This window comes from Myxocyprinus asiaticus, chromosome 28 (genome assembly GCF_019703515.2).
Source record: "Myxocyprinus asiaticus isolate MX2 ecotype Aquarium Trade chromosome 28, UBuf_Myxa_2, whole genome shotgun sequence".
NCBI classification, from domain to species: Eukaryota; Metazoa; Chordata; class Actinopteri; order Cypriniformes; family Catostomidae; genus Myxocyprinus; species Myxocyprinus asiaticus.
In genome coordinates, this window is record NC_059371.1 from 17120626 (window position 1) to 17146080 (window position 25455).

Here is a 25455-nt window from a genome sequence, read left to right on the forward strand (position 1 = left end):
TTATATATATATATATATATATATATATATATATATATATATATATATATATATATATATATATATATATACACACACACAGTATATTGCAATGTGTAGACCGCATATGCCCAAACTTGTGTACATGATAAAGTGACATTAAAGTGATTGGATTTGAAATAGACACAAACACAGAAAAAAAGATAAAGTGAGAGAAGAACAGCTGAGAAGAACATTTTATTGAATGCAACACTGTAAACATTTTCATTACACTTAAATGACAACCACATCTGAAAGTGTCAAGTCAATGGATGAGTTCAGAAGGGCATACTACCATCCTACCCATCCTACTTCTGCCTTATATAGCTATTTCTGCCATATATAGCTATCAAAATAGTAGACATATTCATTAGTGCATTTCCACAACAATTTGCACAACCTCTCATTTTAATAGATTACTGCAACACAGGGAAGCGTCAAGAACCAAATCGAGAAGATAGTCCACAGTGCTCCATTCTGGCTAATAGAGCTTTGAACTTTGAGCACTTCTTTGTGACAAGAGCATTGAGCCCGGAGAAGGAGAAGCTTAAATGAATCTGCTCACTGGTGACCACTGGAGGGCTCAGTCCTTCCAGTGCAGAGCTCACAGGTGTGGCAGTCTGCAGAAATTTGGTAGACTCATCATTATAAGGACAGAGACATTCCTAAATAAAACCTTAATAATGGAGCTCTGGCCAAATTTGCTTCTCTGTTGGTGTGGGGGGTTTACATGGGTGAAACATCTTTCTTTCTTTCTTTCTTTCTTTTTTCTCTTTCTTTCTTTCTTTCTCTTCCATTCTTTCTTTCTTTCAAGCTCTTTTCAAGCTTTCGTGGGATAGATTCTCATGCATGAAACAAAGACATGTCACCAATTCCAATCTATTTTAAATTGTCATCCATTTCAACATGAATCCTTAGTAATGCTGCATTTCACATACACTCAAAATGCTCTGCAGAAGCTATATGTTACTATCAAGGAATAAAGGAAATGAAAGATGGATTGGTAAAGTGCAGAATCAGTACAGAAATACAAAGTTGGATGCTAATAACACTGGTTCAGCATTATTAGGCTGCAGGTACCTGGTGACTGTGCCTCAACATCTCCGCTATATACAAATAATGCACTGAATGCTTCCCCATATTCGCTGTAGGATAACCAGGAAGCACAGGAAGTAAAGGAGGAGGGTGACGGTCTGAAAAAAGATGGAAGCAAAGATGGAGAAAAGCAAAAATTATATTTCAATAGTAGTTAGGGTTTGCACCAACCAATGCACTAGTCAATTATGTCTGTTACTAGTTGATGCGTTCGGTTTATCACATGACTTCAGATGTTCTTGTTCAATGGCGAAATAAGGTGGAAAATTCCTGTCAACAAACTCGCATTCACAAAGCACATTATACGAACCACACTGGATGCTCTTACATGTGCGGACATTTATGATCTGATTATAATTTCGAGTGTTCATGTAAAGTCCAAAAATGTAAGCCATAATTCTGGCGAACCGCCCTGAAACCAATGAAGTGTTGCCCAAAGGTTGACAAAAACTCAAAGCAAGTGAGACGTGACAATAAACATAGCCATTAAATAACATTAGAGATTGACAATGTATATATCGAAAGACAATGAGTGTACCTGCTGAGTGCTTAAACCATTCTTCTCACATACAGCCTCCGTTCTGATGTCTGCACAACTCTTTGCTCGTGCCAGAGTATCTTCCATTGTCTCTGGCATGGGGCTCTTCATCTCAGAGCCCTCTGATTTGAGATCCTGATCTGGTTCAGAGTCAGGTTCTGGGTTAGACAGTGGTTCAGGTTCAAACTCAGGTTCAGGCTCCGGTTCTGACTCTGGCTCATCAGGTGTGTCCTCCACTTCCTGTTCAACTGTAAGGTTACCAGAATTAGTCTGAGGATTCTGGCTCAGGTTGTAAAAACAACAGCATATAATAGCTTGCTCCAAAAGGCTAATCTGTTTAGTCTCTGATGCTCACTGTTCATGAAATCCAGCTGGAAGAGCACTCTTTCCTCTGCATCAAAATTCACCTTGTAATGATCCATCTCCTCAAAGCCAGGCTCTATGGTCTCCAGAGTGAAGCAACTAGATGCTTTACCAACCCTTCACAGAAAAGGAAATATACTAATGATAGTAAGATGAAAGTTAGGACCATTAAATGCTTCTTCCACAATGATACATCTGCAATTAATCGTTGCCCATACTTTAAGTTACTAAATAAGTCAGTTAGTTTGTTCAAGTGTATTTAAAATATGATTTTGAATGAATTAGGCAATATTAAGTGGAAGCCTTAAAATGCTGTTTGGGCATGAAAATTGTGAAATTGTAAACAGTTGTGAAAAATTAGAGAAACATTGGCTGAAATTGTAAATATGAGTCACTTACTTCTCAATAAGATCTTTTGAGGTCTATGAGGGAGAGATAATAAAAATATCAAACATTGGCATGTTTGACATTCAAAATAAGATTCCCAGAGAGCCCCAAACAAAGGTTATGATACCTGTACAAAAGCAGCCATCTCTGACTCTTCCATTGCATTCATGGCAGCCTGTCCTAACTTTGAGTTTGTTTCTACATGCCCACTATAGGACTGCACTAAAGATTGGGCCCAGCCAGTCTTTTCTTCCTGCTCAGAAGTAATTTGCTGGGTCATGATCTTTCGACGTTCCTCCAGAATGGCACTCATGCGATCAAACTTCTCACACAGAATCTGCTTCTGGATCCTGCTATTCTCCTGTTCGGGGAACAATGAATGTATTACAGCATAATCTGTTTGACTAACCATGCGCTACTTCAAGTGAACGCATTTACATGCACAGTCTTAAAATGTGTGTTGTCATGTAAATGTCTTAAATGATTTTCCTTTATCAGGGTAAGTTTATAAACAGTTTAAGCATAAACTGATCAGCAGGTTTTGATTTTTGCCCTGATTTCGCATGGAAACGCTTTACCGCCATTCTTACCAGCTTATACGTACAATGTGTCAAGTGTTGTGCCTATGCCTGTTTACATTTTGACATCAAAAGGTGGTATGTTATGTCTAGTGGATACCATTAGGAATCAGTACAGTACATATGTCTGTAATAGAAACAAATAAATACCATTTAAGGAATATTTGGAGTTCAACACAAGTTAAGCTCATTCACTAGCATTTGTGTCAATGTTGAATCCCACAAAAAATTATTTCGACTCGTCTCTGTTTCTTTAAAAAAAAAAAAATCGACGTTACAGTGAGTCACTTACAATGGAAGTGAATGGGGCCGATTTTTGGAGGGTTTAATGGCAGAAATGTGAAGCTTATAATTTTATAAAAAGCACGTAATTCACATTAATAGTTCTTTTAAAACGTGTATTATTTGAGCTGTAAAATTGAATAAAACTTTACACAGAAAAGGTTAGTAAGCAAATTTATCACAAAAATTATTTTAACATGCATATTGTTTATTTTTTGTGGTTATACCTTTGAAACAGTGAGTATTTTAATGTTTACCGATTACACTTTCATGTGAGTGACTCAATGTTACCCAGATTTTTTTATTTATTTATTTATTTTAAGAAATATAGGGAAACATAGAATTTTTTTTTTTTTTTTGGTAATTAGCATTATGCCACTAATGCTGTCGATTGAGCTTAACTTGTATCCTCTTAAACTCTGCTCCTGCGTGAGGAGGTGCACGTTTCATATTTGATACATGACTTTCTAAAACATCTACATCATCATCATGATGTGTATGAGATGTCTACTGTCTCCTGGTGAAAGTTTTCATGCTGTACTGGAAGTAGAACTGTTATATAATTTTCCAAAATAGCTACCTTCATGTTTTGATGCACTCATCTTTTTTATGTGAAATCTTTGCTGATTTTGAAGTAAAATTAACAATAATGTTTATTTTGCTACTGATATTTCAAAATGAGTATTTATTGAATTTAAGCAACATGTGCTTAAAATTTCATTATTTTGTAGAAAAATAGGTTTAAAAAAAATCTAATTTGCTGACTATTATTTCATATAGGCTTTATACGGTTAAGCTTTATTCTTTGTATAACAGGGCTGTCAGACAAAAACATTTATTATACTATTCATTGCTTTACCTGCATGTTTGCCCTACATTACAAAAAATAACTTGGCTTAGGTGGTTGGGAAAAAGAAAATATTGATATTTTACTTTGTGTGGTTCAAAACTACTGATTAAACTAGATACGTAAAGTTTGTTAAGACAAACTATAATGTTGGTCTGACAAAACCTTGTCTGAAAGTTTAAAATAGTTGTAAATGCTTGAAGTTAGAAATGTTTACAGGTTTTACAGAAAGATAGAAGGAAGGAAGAAAGCATCTTAAAGCGGATTAAGGGGCTTGTGTGTAAGTTTTGATATCTGAAGTTTGAAATCACAAACATTCCAAAACAGACTTGTAGCTCATTTAAACATTCTGTCAATGTAATGTAGTTTAAAAGATTTTTGGACACTTTGAAAAGGCTTAAATGATGCCTTAGCAGGGCTTTTTGATGGAAGAATAATAATGGTAGCCAAGCTGTAGGGTTGTTCCAAACAGAATTCCCCAAAAAATTGACCAAATGACCACTTTTTTTGAGCCTCAGACCTTTCAGCCATGCGAAGCTCTCACAATGGAGGGTAAAGTCTTTGAAGGAAACAGTGTAGGGATGATCACTTCTGAATGGAACACACCCCATCATTCAGGCCTTAAAAGAAAATTGGCCCCGGGGCCCTTGCTAGTCATAATCCGCCCCTGAGCATATGTGGAAAATTTAGAATCTGAACTTTTCAGAGAAATCCATCACTTCTGCATTTAGTAACAAAAAATAACAAAATAAGGCCTTTATGTCGCAAATTGGCCCCACCTAGAGGTTATGTTGTAGAAATTTAAAAATGAATAGACCAGTCCTTCAAGTAGCACTTAAACAGATAAATCATATATCAAACAAAAGCTCTCATTCTCAGGATGGTGACTGAATAGTTTATTTTGTTGCCATAATACCACAGTTTGAATTATTTTCAAAAAATATCACAAACTTTTTATTTTATTTCCAAACTAGTCTCATAGTGAAAACATGACTCTATATACATTTTTGCTAAACTTGTGATACATGTCTCCAGGTACAATTCCCTGCAGTTTTCAGGTGAAATGAACTCTAGAGGTGCAAGAACAGCTGTGTGTTTTATTCACTTTCACTCAAATTATGACTTAAATAGCTGATTATGACTTTAAAAATGCATATTATTCTCTCTTTTTCTCAGTCCCTGCTATTTTATGATATCAACATACTTTTACTCTAACGTATCTCTTGAAAAACGATACATTTGAATGCTTATATTACAGACCCACCTGCATATATACACTTATTCCAACATAAATAGCTTACATGGTAGATCACCTGATAGGGCGTTGCACTCTTGAGTTGGAGGACTTTGGTTCAAGTCCAGCCATGAACTCAAGCTGACACGTAACATTACAAAGTCATAGGAGTCAAAATTTTCTTGGGGCAGTCAGGCTAGCCATGAAATGGGAGGAGTTTATCACTGCCTGTGCCTAGAAAAGCTTCCAATCTTCATCCCAACTCAAGGGTACACCTCATAAGAAGAGGAGAAGGAAGAGGCCCAGCCCATTGTCTGAGCCCACCGCAGCTGACCGGCAGGAGGTGGAGGAGCCTACTGCCGACTGCCAGGAGGCAGAGGAGCCCGTGGCAGTGCTTCTGACCATCCGGATGAGGAGGATGAGAAGGGCCCCTGCTCTCCAGTCACTGTCAGTGCTCACGGACACGGAAGCCAGTCCCCAGTCACTGCCAGCCCTCACAGTCACGTAGGACGTTCCCCTACATCTGCCAGAATCCATGGCCATGGAGGCCGTTCTCTCGCTGCTGTCAGCGTCCATGGCCACGGAGGCCATTCCCCTGCTCCTGTCAGCATCCATGGCCACAGAGGCCGTTCCCCTGCCCCTATCAGCGTCCACGGCCATGGAGGCTGTTCTCCTACCATTGTCATTGTCCACGGCCACAGAGGCCGTTCCCTTGCCACTGCCAGCGTTCACATCCACGGAGGCTAATCCCCTGCCCATGTCAGTGTTCACGGCCATGGAGGCCGATCCCCTGCCCATATTAGCGTCCACGGCCCTGGAAGCCATTCCTCAGTTGCTGCCAGCGCTCATGGCCACGGAGGCCATTCCCCAGTCATTGCCAGCACTCCCGACCATTGTGGCCGTCGACGAGCCTGTCCCGTTCCCTGTGGTCATTGAGTCTGTCCAGTTCCCTGATACTACCGACGAGCCTGTCCAGTTCCCCGTGGCTGTTGACAAGCCTGTCCAGTTCCCCTTGGTCTTGGGATGCCAGGAAGTGTCCCTTTGAGGGGGGTAATGTCATGATCCTGTCACTCTGTCAATCTTGGTTTTTGTGTGACAGGATCGTGGCATCATTGTTCTATGTTTGTTTTGTGTTTCTTTTTTTGTCTTTGTTATGTCACAATCCTGGGTTTTCTTGTGATGGGGTCGTGACACTATGGTTCGACCATTCTTGTGTTTCATGTACGGAGCATGGTGTCTGGATCCTGATCTCCCTGTCTAGTTCTGTTTCGGTTTTGGGGTCCGGACACTCATGCTCCATGTCTTGTTTTTTGAGTGCATTGTGCTTATGTCATCTTGGAGGCATGCACTCACGTCAATCATTTGTGTCTATCTCTCACGAATGCGGACGTGCTTCACATTGCACTTGCTTTGCGCTGCATGCTGGGTCATGATCTGTCTTCACGTTGTGCTGAGGTTCGGTCACTTCGGTCGGGTTTATTTTTGGCCGAACTCTCGCACAGGTGTCTTGTCTCGTGTTGTCGCCTGTTGCGTGCATCACGTCGTGTTTGCCTCGCGATGTACGGTCAGGCTTTGTCTTGAGTGAGAATGTATGGCATTTCTTTGTTGCCGTTGCCATGCGTTCTCTCGTCTTATCTGTCGGCTGGCATGGGCACATATTGCCTTATTGTCTTGTCGATGTGCACTCATGCCATTCGGGTGTTTGTTTCTTGTGTGAGCACGTGGTTTTGTTTTGTTTTGTTTCTGTTTTGCCTCATGTCTCTCAGTCCTCTGTCATACCCGTCTCCTTGTTTGCCCATTATTCGTTTATTTGCCTTACTTGCCCTACAAGCCTATTTTAATCTCCTCATGTGTCCAGTGCCAATTCGTCTTGTTCCTGTCTGTCGGCCCTGTGTTTTCCTTCTTTAACCAGCCCAGCCCATCCTTGTGTTTACCACTCTGAATCTTATTTTTTCCCCTTCAGGGTAGTTTGAGTTTTTGCCTGTGTTTATTTTTTGAATTAATAAAACCTTTTGTTTTTTCACTCTGCATTTGGGTCCTGCCTCTGCTGAAAACCGTGACACTAATGATTAGGTTTAGGCAAAAGTTTTAGGTTAGAGAGATATGTTTTAAAAACACCCATCCAAAATACACCTTAAAAACTTGTCTGAATATGACAACATTTTACTCACTTTTGGCGCCCACAGCAGGACATTTCACTGGAGACCTGCAGTCAAACGTGTTATACAGCACGTAAATTTTGAATTGCAAAAACGTATTCATGAGATCATGCTGTTTATTTCGGTAAGGCATAAAATGAAAATGCCTTTTTTCTGTGCTGACCACTGATCTGTAAGCCCCAAATGGCCTCAAAATATATATAAAATCTTGATTGTTAGCTTTAAAATAAGTTAAAGAAATTACTTATTTACTTGTTTGTTAGCTTGCTTGGTTGAATAATCCACTGTTGTGTCAAAATGTTTTAGAACAAAATATGAAGTCCGGTAGAAAAAGGATGATAAATCAACGGCAAAATAGGTTCCCATCTATAGAAGAGGAAATGTTACACATCATTGTAAAGCTATGATTCTTTGATTTCATTTTCCAATAACACCTAGATTGGGCTTCTAGACAACTCAGAAGCATTACAAACACTGCATTACATGATGACGTTTTGATGTTTCTTTGTGTAAGATGTAAAAGTAATCCTCCATACCTCTATATTCCTACACATTGCCTCTAGTTCATTGACAAAAGCTTGGACACGGTCATTTGTGGAAACCAAGGAAGCGACTCTGTCACTGAGTTCAGCCTACAAAGACATAAAAAAAAGTTAAATAAATATAATAGTCCTCTGAATAGTAGTAAGATGCGAAGATGTAAAAGCTTTTACCTTCTGCTGCTGGTAGATGTCAGGTAGGGGAGTTACTTGGCAGGACTTGTGTGCCCCAAACACCTTACACAGCGAGCAGGTGGGCACCTGACATGTGATGCAATAAATATTGAGCTTCTCATCATCATGCTCCTCACAGGTAAGCTGTGCAAGAGGCTTTGGTGGGGGCCTAGACACATTGATTTACAGCAAAGAACATCTTATTAAATTCACAACCAACTTTTTAAACCCAGACAAACTGTTCAGTCCTCCAAAACATTATGCCAAATTCCAACAGCTTAGTTTTGTTGTCAATTTAGTTCAGTTATGACAACTCTTGGAAAGATTTAGCATGGTTAAAATGGTGGTATGAAAAATTGACAGGATATTGGCAGACTAGATCTGCTACACTGCTGCTGCTGCAGAGCAAGTACAGAGAAATACACATACATACAGGGTTAGCATATGGACATGATGCTGCTGCTGCTGCACAATTAGACAAATGCAATACATGCTGCATCGAGCATGCATGACATGATGGTGCACAAACAGACATCACAAACAATCCCCATGTAGCAGATCTAAACCGTGGAGCTGGAGTGGAGGTGGGTTTCAGAGGTTAACTGGCTTTTTAAATGGTTAGACAAGGAGTGAGATGCAAGTTGATTGGCTACCCAATTACATGTCAACTTACCAATCATCTTACACCATGGAAGCCGATTGGTTTAACATGTCTCATGTGTATGAGCTAATTGGCTAACAGATACCAAGTTCAAAGACCTATCAGCTTGCACCACATATTGTTGCATGGTTGAAACTTGGTAATTTATATTTGTTAATGGGTCCACAGTTGCGAATAATTTTTTCCCCCAAGCAACATACTGTACAATGTACATTTAAGTGGATTGGCACTACAAACTCTCCAGTTCTGTTTCACCCCTAGTTGAGATGGAAACTGTATCCTTAACAACCCAAATCTTTAATCATTAAGCTACCATAACAGCTGAATATAAACAAAGGAGATTAATTGTTGCAAATGTTAGTGGAAGGATAACAATTTTGTCATTTAACACTCTCTTGATCTGACCTTGCAGAATCTTGTTTGTAAGCATCAATAATGTTCTCCACAAGTAAATTGCGCTGCAGTCCATAAACTCCATGACGGTCCAAGGCAACTTCACGCCGACAGGTAGGGCAGCGAAAGCGTCCTCCAACTCCAATCTGGAAGAGAGATGGCTGCACATCTTACTCAGCATGCTGTTCTTCAAGCTGCCAACAGTATTTGTGATTAGGTATGTAGACTAACAATTTAAATCTCTTTCTCAACATTGTTTGTATGTCCTCCTTTAACACTAGATTTTTTTTTTTTTTGTATTTTTGTACTGATGATAAAACTGATAAAGTTGCCAAATTAAGTTTTCAAAAAATGTTTTTATTTTTAGGAATGTTATATTCACAAAAACAATTCTCACATTTTCACATTCCCACAACCACAATGTAACGTTTGGAAAATGTTTTAAGAGCATACATTTGTTAGACTTTCTTTTGCCTCTCTGAAGACACACTTTCCCAGGGTAGGATAGACTATCTAATTGTTCTGAATCTGAGAGTTTCTGTCACGAAGGGTGAACATGTTTCATATACAGTACAGTATCTGTACCTTGTCCTGTGGGTACTGTATGTCATTTTAGCATTGGTGTTTGGAACAGGTGTAACCATCATGGACTTCTGTAAAGGGATACTGTAGCATGTTTTAACAGTGTAAGGACAGATTTCACATAGCCTATAAACATGTATTTGACTTCAACACAATTAACACTTGCCAAGGGAATGAGATGACACAGAGTTTACAAAGAAAAGAGTTTGAGACTGATTTCATCTGGTCTCCTAAAATAGTCATACTCAATAATAGCTCTCAGCTGCTGAGGCTTGTGGGTCGAATGGGAATCAAAGCACCAATGCTGGCTCATTACAATCTCCTGGTCTCCTACAGAGTGATGGGAATGGTTTATTTACAGAATTACCATTAACATACCTCTGGTGCACAGTCAGATATTCCTCAAGACTCAGGAAGCGTATTTATGCCGCTGCTTTGTTTCATAGCTTGGATTTTATAAGTTGAATTGCATTCATTCTTCAACTGGATGTGTCCAAACTGGAAGGAATAGCATCCTCAACTTCTACCGTGAAATTTTAGCACCACCTTCTTAATTTACTTAAAGGCCTAATGCTAAAAATGATACACATAGCTATCTGTTAATTGAGATGTGATATGCTTTGCAAACGATAAGACAAGCACGTAGATGAAGAGGTACAATTATAGAGGGCATTGGGGCCTCAATTTTTTGACCTGTGAAAATAAATTAGCCACTTGACATATATGCAGAGGGGTCATAAGAGAAAACTGTAGAGGTATCAAAGTTCATTTAGGTGCAGAGGAGAAGGAGAATTCCGCAAACTCTTACCTCTTACCAAACTCAAACTCATGCCAATTGTCTTTTCCATGTGTGCTAAACCCCTGACAGCTCAAATGCATCAAATGTAGGCCATCAACTATATTTATACCTCAGAATTCAGACGGTGGATTGAGTTTAAGCATTTGAAATCCCCACACCTGTTGGGATTCCACATGTTAGAACAGCAGACTGCTAGTGAAATGTTGTGATTGTCAACTCTTCATGGTTGCTTAACTATGCAGTTAATACTTTCATGGCTTTAAAAATGTGAGTGATTTGGTAACACTTTACAATAAGGTTGTATTTGTTAACATTAATTTAATTAAAAAATGAATTAATGTTCATTTCAACATACTGTAAACTAAGACGATTTAAAAAATTGTAAGTTGTATTTGTTAACATTTGTTAATGCATTACGAACTATGAACAATGCAACATGAACTATAATATTTTTATGAATAAATATTATCCAATATTACTAAATGCTAATCCATTATTGTAAAGTGTTACCAGTGATTTCATGTGGATTTTTGTTTTGTGTACCCAGATATACAAGCACCCCAACAAACAGTATTGGCACGTGATGTTGACCATCCACTTGATATAAAAGTATACAGCAAAGATTTAAAGAATGTTTGGATAGCTTGTGATGCTGCTGATTGTGAGAGGGTCTCACAACACATTGAGATATTACTTTAGGAAAATGCCACCTCATGTGCAGATGATCCGTCCGTGTATCAAATGCACAGACGCTATTTTGAGAATTCATCAGCTTACTGAAGACCTGAAAGAGCAAGTAAGTGCTTATAAACATGTTACAACCTGTTTATTCAAACTTGCAGAAAATCAGCACTGGTATTTACATTTTTTGGTCTTGTTGCAATAGGGCCACACCTTTTTTAATTGGTTTAATGTGTTTTTCTATTATTTACTTTTAGTTTTGCCTAGTTAAATGAATCCTGATCAATGATTGATTAACATCCTCTGTATTTCTAAGCAGTTCACTACCCATAGCTGTGGTAGTTATTGGGCAGGACAAGTTGACAATTGTTGTGTACATGGATAAAATTTGCTTTGTTTCCATTATGATTTATGATCATGATCATGATCGTTATTCTTGTTTGTTTTCAATGGTGATTTATTAGTAATTACTCTATTCTGTTTATTTGTATTATAGAAACCAACCACCAATAAAGAAAAATAATAATTGACATCATTGTGAGGGCACCCAATCCCCTACCAAGTTAATCTAATCAAATTATGTTTTATGTAAGGGATAATGTGCAGTCAGACGGTTGTTATCGCACAATTAACCCTGACAGGGCGATCGATCTTGTATCACCCTGAAGGGGTTTATTTTGCGATAACAACCGACTGAATGTACATTATCCTGCTTATTACATAGCTACTAACCAAATAAACGGACATAAAATATTGATTTGCATTGAAATTATGTAATTTGAGAGGAAAGAAATTGTTGAACAGTTGGAATCCACCTGTTGGTGTTTACTTTGTAAACAATTACCGTCTGACTCCTCAATATTCAAGCCTAGACTACTTGCCAAATAAATAAATAAATGGACATGAAACATTGATATGCACTGAAATTATGTAATTATGTGAGAAGAAATAAATAGCTGAACAGCTGAAATCCACCTCCAGTTTGCGCTGGAGTTCTGTTGGTGTTTACTTTGTAAAAAATGACTCCTCATTATTCAGCCTATTACAAGACTACTTGCCAAATAAATAAATAAATAAATGCACATGAAACATTGATTTGAATTTAAATTATTTTATTAGCTTACTTGTAGAGATCGCACAGTGATGCGAGAAGTGGGAGAGATGGCTCGCAGAACCCGGATGAGCGGTCTGATACATCTAAATCCCCAGATGTACGGTTGTTACAGAGCAATATCTGACCACTGGATGGCACCACTGACCAATCAGAATCAAGTATTCCAGAGAGCCGTGTAATAAATATATACAGTATATATACTATATATATAAATAATGTTGATATATTTATTTGTTTGTTTTACATAGCCTCCATCTTCCTCTAAGTGCCAAGTGATTAGGAACAAAAACTTCAACACACACATACCTGGTACAGTTCATTTGCACACTTGCGGCAAAGGTTGTGCAGGCAGGGCAGAATGACAACTGGTTTCGTGAAGACCTCCTCACAGATGGGGCAGATGAGTTGTTTCTCCAGAGTGCCCAGCGAGGTGTCTCCATTGTTAGAGCATATATCCAGTGGAAGAGACATGATCGTGTGCCCCCACTGACCCTACACTCACTAGAAAACTAAGAAAGTTAGTACAGCAAACCTCCCTGTTAATGACACTGAGCTGAAATGACACTAGAGTTTGTATGAATTCTGTCTATGTTCTCAGTCTTCATGTGTCTGTGCTGTTCTCTTTGCCTACTTTTAACATGTGAATTTTCAATCTCTCTCGAGGCACAGTTAGAGGATATTTGTTCTGCCCCTGTGCTTGAACAGGGCAATGGGGCCTTGGAAACTGTGTTGCTTTGCAACTGGAAATATGTGTGCATGTGCTAGAGGGCGGAAGGTGTTCGGTTTCTTGCTGGCTCCCCCCCTCTTTATCTGCTGTACCCATACTGGGCAGCCAGTGGAATGCTGATCTCCAATTACTCCAATAATTCATGTCTACAGTCTTCATTCAGCCACAGTATTGGAGCAAATAATTACTTCAGTGAAATCTTTAGATGCAAAGCATGTATTCATGAGTGTGCAGGGATATAAAGTAGTTCACTAATCAGACTTAAAGGAATGTTCCATTCAATACAAGGTAAGCTCAATCGACAGAATTTGTGGTATAATATTGATTACCACTCAAATTTAATTGTCTTGCCCCTGCTTTTCTTTATAAAAAAAATAAAAATAAAAATAAAATTAAAAAAAACAAAGATTCTGGGTTATGGTGAGGCACAATGGGAGTGAATGGGGGCCAATCTGTAAATGTTAACATACTCACTGTTTCAAAAGTATAGCCACAAGACAAAAACAATATGCGTTAATATGATTTTAGTGTGATTAAATCACTTCCTAACCTTTTCTGTGTAAATTTATAGCCAATTATACAACTTTGTTGCCATGACGATAATGTCAACAAACCCTTAAACGACTGAAAAAACCTATTAAAACAACCTTACAACTCAAATAATACATGAATTTCATCTGTTTTATTAAAATAAAAGCCCTTTTCTTTTTGCTTGCACGTATTTACAAAAAAAAAAAAAAAAAATTCTTTGACTTTTAACTGAGATTCTAACATATTAACTATAATTTAACATAAAGGGAGGACAGTTCACCCAGTAATGAAATGTGTCATTATTTCCTCCTCACTGTTCCAAAGCCATATTACTTTTTCTTCTGTGAAACACAAAAGGAGCTGTTAGACAGAACATTAGTTAGTGACAACCTCAGTCACATTTTTTCTGCCAAAAAACAAACAAACAAACAAACAAACAAACAAACAAACAAACCAAAACAAGAAAACAGTCATTCGAGTTTGGAAAAACATGAAGATGTGTAAATGATCACAGAAATTTCATTTCTGGTTGGACTAATCCTGAAGTAGGGTGAATTCAGGTACAACGGGCCACTTTTTGACATTTTCAAGTTTTCACCCTATAATTTATCTGTGTAAAAATTCAAAGAACATAAACACTTTTCATTTTCAGATAATCAATCCAATTGTAAACACACACACACACACAATTTGACACAAAACACTACAGACGCTTACTTGGCTTCCTTAACATTTATTGTTCAACTGAATCTTCAGATCAATTGTTACGTATGTCTGACACGGTATATTTATGCTACAACAATTTCAGTTGATATATCCAGAATGTGCAAGAGAATTCAGCCATCCTGCACAATGGTCTTATTCACTTACATTAAGAACTATGTAATTTTTTAAAAACATAGGAAAATAATAAAATACAATATTGTTTCATTTCACCATGTTTACACTACTTCCTTCATGTAATCAGATCTGCATTCATATAACACTCCATCCCTTCTGATATTCTTTGATTGGAAGCAAAATCAAGAGTGATTAATGGTTCATCATTGATGACCATGAACAACAACAACGAAGTGGAAACAAAAGATAGAAGGTGGAAGGAGAACTGGAGTAATGTAATCCAAAGACAGCTGTGTTACAGTGGAATTTGGGTTAATATCTTAAAGACAAAAATTATTATACATGAGATTAGATGATCTCTAATAATCTGCCTAATGTTTCAAACATAAATTAAAAATCTAAAAGATACATCTAGACAACTATGAAATATCCACATACACAAAGTGAACCTAAACAAACAAAACACACAAGGTTATACACAAGAGTTTTCTGCGGATTCCCCTTTAAGTGCATGTACATGCATGTAAGTGTACATGCATACAAAAACACATGTACAAACAGTGAAACATATATAGCTAATCCAACGTAAAGAAATGACAGAAACTCAAACACAGAACATACATGACGATACAGTGATAAAATGCAGAGCCTGGTTTTCCTTTAGTACAGTCCCAGAAAGCGCACGCACGCACAGCTCTATTATGAGGCTAAATATAAAATTAGTCATTTGTTTCTACAACAGAAATGAAAGTTTTCTACTTTTAAGCTGTCTGTTTGCTTATGTCCACTCCTAGAAAAAAGAAGAAAAAAAAAGGTAGGATGCAAGTATCCAGTGATAAAAGAAAAGGGGACAACAACAAAAAAGGTTAAACCAGTGTGTATATGAGATATGAGATGACCAATAGCAATGTACATAAAAAAATATATATATATCTGAGTGATCAGGGACTAGGGATATTGATCATTGAGTCAGGCTCATATTCTCTGGCAGAATCAACAGTAGTTATACGTTTAAATTGTCAACTAGGGTAAACCTGATTAAATTAGACCATGGCACTAGGGAATCAGAGCAAATTATGGGTACAATTACAGCCAAAATAACGTACAACAGTAAACTGAAGAAAGATATGTCCATGTTTAAGTACAAAACTGTCTTACAGGTTTAAAAAGTAAAAAAAATAAAAACACATTTTAAAAAAAACAAAAGCATTTATTTAAACTAGGGCTGTCAATCGATGAAAATATTTAATCGAATTAAATAAATGATATACTGATTAATGAATCACAATCAATCACATATAAATAGACAGTCCAAAGCAATCTATTTTGCAACTGAATTTGTCAATCTGTCGAGGTAGATTTATTAAGGACTTGTCTAAGAACACGTCAATGTACACCTGCATCAGAAGGTGCATCTCACTTCAGATGCATTGCGTCATAAACAGCATTTCAGGTCAAGTTAACTTAGTTTGAAATGTAAAAAGAACACGTCTCGTCTCAAGATCTCTGCATTCGGAACTGTGCTCCATCCAGTGGTGTTTGAACGCAAGAAAGCATCCTCATCTTTTGCTGTCGCTACTGTCAAGGAAGCAAGCCTGAATGTAGTTTGTTCCTCAGCCAGAAATGCTAAAATACGGTACAGTTGCATGTTGCTAATACTGCTGGCGTTTCGCTTACTGCCCCCTGCTTAAAACAGGTGGCACTTCAAGCTTGAATTCCATGTTGTTGGTCCAGGGACATGATAAATTGCATTAATTAAATTTCAAAACATTATTATTTTTTTAAATAATAAATCTAACTGAATTAACGTGTTAAATCGAAAGCCCTAATTAAAAAAAAAAAAAACCACTTAATAAAAAAAACTTGCATCACTTTGAATCTCTAGGATCAATAAATTAATGACAAGTTACTGAACCAAAATGTTATTGAATTGTCTACAGCCACAAATTCAGATGCAACAAGTTAAGAACCAACTATTGAAAACCTCATATTTGTTATCAACTAATCAATGTCTGTCTATGCTGGACACAAACTCCTGTCTTAGGCTTACATGGGGAAGAAAAATGTTAACATGAGTACACATGAGACGTGAACAGATGAATCCCTTTACCTACAATCTTTACATGCTTATACTGAATCACACTGTCTGATGATGGGCTTCAGAAACAAACACTAACAGACACATACTTCTTTTTAACTTGGCAAAGCCTTAAGAGTATAGGGACAATATAAAAGCCAGTTCAAGAGTTTGATAAATAATCTGCCACACTCAGTGTATGAATCAGACAATCCATTTTAGCCAAACCCTCTGTTCCAGTAATTACAACACACATTCCCTGAACACACACACACACACATTCCCTGAACACACACACAACACCACCACCACCACCACCACCACGCAATGTGGCTGAAATGGAGCACAGCTAAACATTGCATGATCATGCTGAACTGTACATGCATTGGATTCCATTCACACACATGAGATGTCTCACAACATACACATCACACGGCAAACAAGAGAACATTGTCTCTTCAGACTATACTAAACTGCCTTACTCTATATAAAAATATAAATGTATGAAAATATTTGAAATCAGTGTCTATTGATGTAATAACAGTAAGCCTAATGTGAACTTTTTAGGGCTATGATGACATAATTTATCAAGTGTCTAACAAAAATGGGCTGCAAGCTGTCTCATCATGGAATCAAACTCAACAAGTGCAGGTATATTTGTAACGAGTCCACAAAATGTGCAGAACATCACTACAAAGACATAAACACTGTCTAGACTTAAAGAGGACTGTTGAAACTGCAACATGAAAACAAGTTAGGACAACTATGATGTCTATGATGAGATTGTGATGTTTGTGCTTGAGAGATCCAATCAAATGCATGGAAAGGCAAACAACTTTGGGTTTACTAAAGCAACAGTCAGCAGAGTTGTTTTTTTAGTGTAATGCCATCTTTAGATTATCTTCCTCTGTTTTGAAAACAGAATGCTTTAAAAGCATATGAAAAATAGTTTCACATTTCATGCTTTCACATTTATCTATTTGAAGAAAAAGCAATTATTTATATCACTTTAAAATGTTTGGAAATATGAGTGTTTGAACTGGCGGATGCAATTTATGTACATAGGTAGTGAAAACTATTTAATAAATGATTAAAATTGATGAATAAAAAAAAAAAAAATCAAAATCACCTTCATTGATCATGTAGACAAATGAGATGCTAAAGATGCACAACATTTACAGGAAGACTGTATTGACAGTGTAAGAAGGTCTTTGTGGGTGTGTGTGTTGAATACAGCAGTAGGTTAGGGGAATATAAAGGTAAAACGCAAATAAAAATGAACTTGCTTCTTTCCCTGTACAGTGGAGCATTTCTTAGGTTTACCAATTATACAGCAGAAGATCTGCTCGATTGATAGAACCATTCTCTCTGTATATTTCAACACTCTTTCGCCTCAGTGCCCTCTTCTAGCATTGTGGTCCCATGTGTGTAGGAGAGAGAAAGAATGAGAGATATATAGAAAGAGGGATGTTATGCAGAGGGGTTTTAATAGCTGGTGTCCGTCCGGTAGCTGGTATGGTGAGAGTCTGCGGTCAGCTGAGTGGTCTCTGTGGCAGACGAGGGCTGCATTACGATTGGGCTGCTGCCATCTGTGGAAAACAGACATCAATATCATGTTGTTTTGTAATACAAATATAGCCAGGTAACAGGCCAAACTCAAATCATTCCAGTTTATCATGAAAGCAAAGCATTAAAGGAATGATTTTAACTCCTTTGAAGCCACATAAAATCCTGAACAGACTCCACGAGTGGGTAAAACATTTTAGGCAATGATATTGGTTAATAATAATAACTTTTATGCAGCCACAACATGGTCTTGGTAACATCAGCAGAAAAGTTGTTTCAGATGCTGTTTCAGAAGAATTTACATTTTGATGAAAGATTATTAAAAATTATTATTATTATTATTTTTCTTTCTTTCTATTACATGCATTGATGGATTGAGTATAATAAGACCAAGGGCATTTATAAAGGTAGGAGACTGAATGACTTTTGATTTCATCCCACCTTTAGACCATATGGTATGTTTATTTCATTTGAACTAAATTACAAAAGCAATCAATGACTAAATTGAATGCACAAATTAACTGTTGCAGGACAGTATAAATTCTATTCATTGCTGCAAATTCTTAGTTATTTTTTTGTTTTAAATATTATTTTAAAATCGTATTTTTATAAAAGCAAAATATGTAACTTTTTCAGTGTTAAAATACTTCCTTCTGTGCCAGCTTATTATGCAGAGACAACTAAAAGTCATTCAAAGGTTAACTTTCTTGAAATCTGTAAAAGCTTCATCTCTGTGGCACTAAAATTCCTGTGTTTGTTTAGAGTGACCCACTTAGACCAGCCCAAACAGCGTTAGAGCTGGGGGTGAAATAATCTGACGGTTCGAACGACAGCAGACGAGGGGCGTGTTCGGAAAGCTGTTTTAAAAAAAGATTTTTTGCAATTCCGTCTGGTGGCGGTATTGTCGCAGAAATGATATTCTTCAGCTTTCAGATTATCATTTTTATTGGTTGATTCTCAAACATAACACAGAACAAAGCAAAATATACATGCAGAGTCAACTATTATCCCCCTTAACGCCGTACATTCTTCAGTTTTAAAATAATTGTATTTTCTATAATTCAATATTAGTAATATTGCAATGCACCCTGATAGCATAATTTGTTTTGACAGTCATCACATTCACTTTCAATATTTATTGTCCTCAAGAGGCAGTTGGGTAGGTGTACAGCAGCCAATGACATGAAAACAATTAACAACGAACGATACAAAAACGATGAACTATTATAAAAGTAGGCCTACTAACCTATAGCAGGAAAAAAAAACCCCCACTAAATTGGCTACTGTATAAATCTCATTCTGTTAAACCCTTAGTGCAAAATACATTTATAAATACAAAAATAAATACATACTGTACATTAAAAATACAAAATAAGATAAAATTACTACGAATTTGAGTGATATGAAGACCAGGGAGCTAATGCGCCATCCACGCAGACGATTAAATTAACCGTTAGTTTAGTGTTACCGTACGCAATTTTTTTGCAGGTTATCATTAAACTCAATTGTACATTAGACTTCACATTGTGATGTCACTTTTGTCTTTACAGGATTTTCCTGTGATGTGTGTGAATGCGAGCGCAGATTACGGGAAAGCTCGGGCAGTGTGAATAAACAAAATCTCAGTTCCAGAACAGTTGCCGAAACGACTTTACGGGATTCTTTCCTGTATCTCTGTGTGAAAGGGGCTTGGGTCTCACCTCTCTCGTCAGACTGCATCTGAGCTTCCAAGTCTTCAGGAGACACATAGAATTCCGGTTCATCTGATCGAGGAGGATGAGGTTTACACTTCCCACAGCAGCAGTTACAACAGCAGCACAGACAACAGCAGAAGTAACAACCTGTCGCCACACCACAGAATATAAACAAAGCCTGTCGAGAGAAATAGAGCAAATTAGCATAAACATCTGCATGCACACTAACTTAGTATCTATAAGTATGTGTGTGTTAACATGCATGACTGACCTTGGCCCACCAACTGGACAATACAAAGTACGTGTTAACATTCTCCTCTCCAAACTGTTCTGCCACATAGAGGCCGAGAGAACCGTATTTGTCATAGATGTTGCGTTTGGTGGGGTCTGACAGAATGGCATGAGCGTTGTTGATTTCTTTAAACTTCTCAGCTGCTTCTGGGTTGTCGGGATTCTTGTCTGGGTGGAACTTCAGAGCTAGTTTTCTGCAAACAAAAAGAGGAGAAATGAGAATAAGGCTTATTAAAGATTATTTCAACCATGACCTTTTCCTGGTGCTTGTGCCATTCTCATTTTGTTGTGTTAACGTGTAACAAGGACAATGCTTGGAACAGAATAATAGTTCCTACTATTATTTAAAAATGTTAAGTGGAAAAGTAGGCATTATTTCAGAATAAATATTCAAATAGTAGTGCGCTAAACTGTTGTGATATGACTTCATCACGCTGCACGTGAGTAGTGTTATTTCTAATTTTTTTAATTCAAATTTGTGTGTCACTTCAATTTTGACAGTCAGATCAAACATTCTGTCAAAAAAAGAGGTGTTAAAAAGTTAGTTGTAATTCCTTTCAGTTCATTTGTTACATTGGAAATGGAAGGTGCCTTGAGAGCAAACGTACATCACTCAGACATCTATTTGATGTGTGTGTTTACATCTGGAAAATAAATTTTTAGTTATAAGACGTTTTTATGTACAACCCCTATTCCCAAAAAATTCGGACAGTATACAAAATGCCAATAAGAATGAGTGATTTGTAAATGTACTTTGACTTGTATTCAAACAAAAACAGTATAATGACAACGTACATGTTTTACCTAATAAACAGCATTGTTTTTTGAAGATATTAATTTATTTCCTTAAATTGATAACTGCAACACATTCCAAAGAAGTTGAGACCGGGGCAATTTAAAGGAAAAGAACAGACATAAACGTCTTCCATAGGACTCCAGAGGTGAAATGAATGTCTTCTAAAGTAGGGCTGAACGATTTGAACAAAAAAATCTAATTGCAATTATTTTAAAAAAAATTGCAATTTGCGATTTGAACTGCGATATGATGAACATATCGCAGTTCATATCGCATTTGTTTTGAGCACAAGACTTATAGGACATACTCAAAATACAATGGCTGTAGTTCATTCCCACATCGTATTACAGGCATACTTGTGGAAGTTTGTTATTAAAAAGTAAAAATCAATCAAAGTCATGAAAAGAAATTGTTAGAAAAACTCACATTTATTGTAAAGTGATCAGCTACTTTTTTTTTTATTATGAAATAATATATGACACTGACCTTGTTGATGCATTGAAACATAATGGAGCGAAACCACAAGTCTGATAATGTTCTATTTCAAATTTGAGGATGATAACTTTAAAACTCTTACAGATATATGAATCATTTTCCAAGACCATGTCTTGTGATTCTGGCCGCAAATAAAATTAGCTGTTAGATTAGCGCCTAAATACAGAATAGTAAACATTATAAAATAAACATGATCTTGTGCATATATTTTACTTCCAATCATAATCGAGTTGTTACAGCAGTGTGTTTTAATCATCTCATATGGATTCCAATCATATAATGAGGCAGATTATTGGCAGGTGAAGATGATAGCAGGTGTACAGCTACAGAACTGTCAATAATCAGAGACTGCGTGCAAATAATAGACCAAACATATATGTTTGTAATCGTCTATTTATTTACAATAAGTGATTCGTTTTATGCTTGATACGTAATTTATCCTACTATGGTCTGGGATGGGGAAGTCCTTGTCATGTGGGCATTGAGTTATGCATGATGTCATAACTTCCTCTTTATCTTCACCATATTTGGACAGAGAAATTAACTTGTGCTTCTTCAAGCTTCGTTGAGGTTTGGAAATCAACTTATGAAAGAATTACAGCATGTCAGCGGATCATATTGCATAATTTAGTGGAAAACTGACATAAATAATAATTCTTTCTGCAGTAAATATGACAATATATCAAAACTTCCGTAAATGTGCGTACTGTTGGACTAAATGCTCTACTGGATGTTGTTCTCTGAAGTCTGCTATTGACAGCTCATATGGAGATTACATCACTGAATAGGTACAAGCGTCTTTACAACAGTTTCATTTTCATAACTCTCGCTTTGATATTCTGATATGTTGACATAAATTAAGAAATTCCTCAGGCAGTAACATTTCTATTGTGAAACACTGGCTAAATATCAAAACTGAAGTATTAGACCTTTCTTATGATGTATAGTTTGTCACGATTAAATAAGAATTGAATGTTAATTACTTGGTAAAAGCAAACAATACTGATCATAAGATCGCCAGCGTTCCCTGCCACCATGTTTTGCCCATGCTTTACTGCCAACCAGAAATACTGTTCTAGAAAGGGTTTTCACACTTGAGTCCTCTAAAAGGAACCAAACGAAATAAATAAAACAGTGAAACATCACACTGCATCTGTCTGCTTTGTAAAAAAAAAAAAAAAGAGTCCAATTTGAGAAAGGGTCAGTTCACTTTTCATCATCGCGATTTCGATTATATTTCAGTTAATAATTCAGCCCTATTCAAAAGTGATACAATCAATAAAAAAAAATAATAAAAAAAGATAAATATTTAAGTTCTTTTTAACTATAAATCGTCGCTTCCGGTAAGCAGCAGTATGCGCATTCAGGAGAGTTCACAAGGTCTCTCGTGTGACATTCGCATTGGCATGTTACGAACGTAATCTCATGTTCTCCAATCGGAAAACATCCAGAATAAGCACACAAACGCACCATTGCGAGTTAACAGAGATACAAATACAAATCTAAACCAAAACCAATGAAGCTTCTGTTCAGCGTTCCTCCTACTCAGTTGTAAACAGCGCTGCTCTTCCACATGTTACATGAACATGCCAATGCGATTATGTCACACGCGCATACCTCTGCTGACCGAAAGTGATGGTTTAGAGTTAAAACAGTAATTAAATATTGATCTTTTCAAACCAAAAGGGATCGTGTCGCTTTAGAAGACATTAATTTAACAGCTGGTGTTGTATGGATGAAGTTTATGCTGACTGTCTGTTCTTTTTCAAGCTTCAAAAGGTCTGATCACCATCCACTTGCATTTTAAGGACCTACTAAGCTAAGATATTTTTCTAGTTTTCTTCAAATGTGTTCTGGTGAAAAAAGAAAGTCATACACACCTGGGATATCATGAGTGTGAGTAGATGAGGGAATTTTAATTTTTGGGTGAACTATCCCTTTAAGACCAATAACAATCTGACGAGTTGAAATAATAAGGTGATGTGAAACAGGTGATGTTAAATTCATAAGGTTAAACATCAAATAATGTGTTGTTTTAGAGCTTTCAATATAACATAGGGTGAATAGAATTTACAAATCAATCCTCTTTGTTTTTATTGGCATTTTTCATACTGTTCCAACTCTTTTTGGAATAGGATTCAAAAAACACATTTCCTCTTGGATGTCAGTAGATGTCTTGGAGACGTTTATGATTTAGAATGTATATAAATCTAATCTTTTTAAGATGTTTATCAGATGATAATTAAAATGCTATGCCTTCCATATGAAACGCTTGGAGATGTATGTGTGCTATCTGTGTCAAGTAATGTGCATAGCACTGTGGGATGAAGTCTGTGCAGTGTGCTCTGTTGTATACTGTATATTTTGGCAAATGTAGTAGGTATACTTAGGTATTCAATGCATATAGAAAGTTTGCATACAGCACACAGAATACATACAATATACAGCAGGAATAGTAAGAATATTTTATTGTAATAGCATATTATAAGGTAGTATGCTATTACAAATAGCAAGATAAGGCATAAGCTCTGTCGCCCTCTTGTGGATTAAATTTGAGCATTGCATTTGCCAAGCACCTGCAAATTTATAACTACTAAAAATAAAATAAACTAAAAAAAAAAAAAAAAAAAAAAACACCTGAATAGATTCAGATAATTTTCCAGTGCCATTTTTTAATTCTTTCTCTATTCTTCAAGAATGCTTCAAAAGACTCTCACCTGTAGGATTTTTTGATGTCTTCTGGTGCTGTATTCTTAACAACTCCCAGGACTTGGTACAGTGATTCTCCTGATGTGGAGAGTGAACGCTGTCTCTGCTGTTCCGCCATTACTCACACATGCACTCACACACACACACACACACACTCCCCTCACACCACACAACCACCTCTGTCTGAAAGAGAAAGAAAAGAAAGAGATAGGTGTGTTAAAGTACGTACACTTTCTGTACCCTTGTATTCCCGTGTCACAACATTTCACTGCCATCCCAGAGAGGCATGTTGCAAAATAATCTTTGAAACATGAAACTGAATGATTTTATGTAGCCCCCTGTATCACCATTATTTCTTTGCAAGTCTAATATCAATGAGTCTCATCACATAAACCATAATTTTTGAGAATACAAAACCATTACCTATCAGTTCAGGCAACAGAGAATATCACCACAATTGCATTAATCACAGCAACAGACTAACCGGCCTACAAATGGCTCAACCAAGAACTATGTCATCATTCCCTAAAAATGTCCTGTTCTCAGAGCATTGAGTCACTACATATATGGTGTGTTATGTGTTCAAGCTGAGGTCTGCAGAGAACCAGCAGAAATAAGTAATATGATTATAGCATATGAGTAAGAGTGAGATTCCTTTAAATGTACAGTATGGTGCTATAATGCTACATAGTCTCAGGCTACATCCCTATTTGCATGTTATCTGTCCTAAACAGTAAGCAAGGTTACTCTTAGTCTCTGATAAAAACAGTGTAAAAGGTGCCCGGATGGCACTCTATTTCTGGGGGATTTGCATTCATGCATGCCTTTCAGCTACTTCAGCCTACAATCCTTTAGTCAACAAAAGAGGAAACGTTTGCAGTGGTTCTCTTTCAACATTTTCAGTTGCAGAAAAGTTGAGGAATGTAAACCATAGCTACCAGTTTTTAAATATGAACCTTTCATACATTCTTAAACATTTTTATGACCAAAGAACATTCATGAGTCATTAAATAATGATTTTAAATGCAAATGCATGACAAGGGGTCTGTGGTATCAAGACACAATTTTACGACAAGATAATGTCCCAATCCTACCTTACTGTACTTACGGCATACTCAAAATTATTTTACTACCACAACCAAAGTATATACGTTCAGTCAGTAAGTGTACGTACATTCAAGTTTGAAGTCAGACTAAAACAATAATGTAACATATGTCTTTTTAAAACATCATGTAAATGCTTTAAGGCTTGGGTATACTTTGTTTTTCTGCTTTCTGGGTCATC

At 36.8% G+C, this 25455-nt stretch overlaps 2 protein-coding genes across 2 annotated transcripts in view; both read right to left on the reverse strand.

The window, feature by feature from the left end:
- Positions 1 to 205: 205 nt before the first annotated feature.
- Positions 206 to 13535, reverse strand: LOC127419406 (tripartite motif-containing protein 54-like). The gene is made up of 9 exons (XM_051660761.1): positions 12751 to 13535; positions 9281 to 9429; positions 8215 to 8383; positions 8038 to 8133; positions 2529 to 2762; positions 2414 to 2436; positions 2007 to 2131; positions 1652 to 1899; positions 206 to 1211 (listed from the first exon to the last, which is right to left on the reverse strand). Exons 1-9 carry the CDS (start codon positions 12913 to 12915, stop codon positions 1125 to 1127), a joined length of 1296 nt encoding a protein of 431 aa, XP_051516721.1. The 5' UTR covers positions 12916 to 13535; the 3' UTR covers positions 206 to 1124.
- An 884-nt stretch (positions 13536 to 14419) lies between these two features.
- The window catches only part of LOC127419416 (dnaJ homolog subfamily C member 5-like), a 47808-nt gene continuing 36772 nt past the window's right edge, over positions 14420 to 25455 (reverse strand). The window contains exons 2-5 of the mRNA XM_051660785.1: positions 24179 to 24353; positions 20151 to 20364; positions 19886 to 20057; positions 14420 to 18208 (exon numbers count right to left, since the gene is read on the reverse strand). Of these exons, the coding sequence (XP_051516745.1) occupies positions 18105 to 18208; positions 19886 to 20057; positions 20151 to 20364; positions 24179 to 24288 (600 nt within the window). The 5' untranslated portion in view covers positions 24289 to 24353 and the 3' untranslated portion in view covers positions 14420 to 18104. The remainder of the gene's footprint in view (positions 18209 to 19885; positions 20058 to 20150; positions 20365 to 24178; positions 24354 to 25455) is intronic.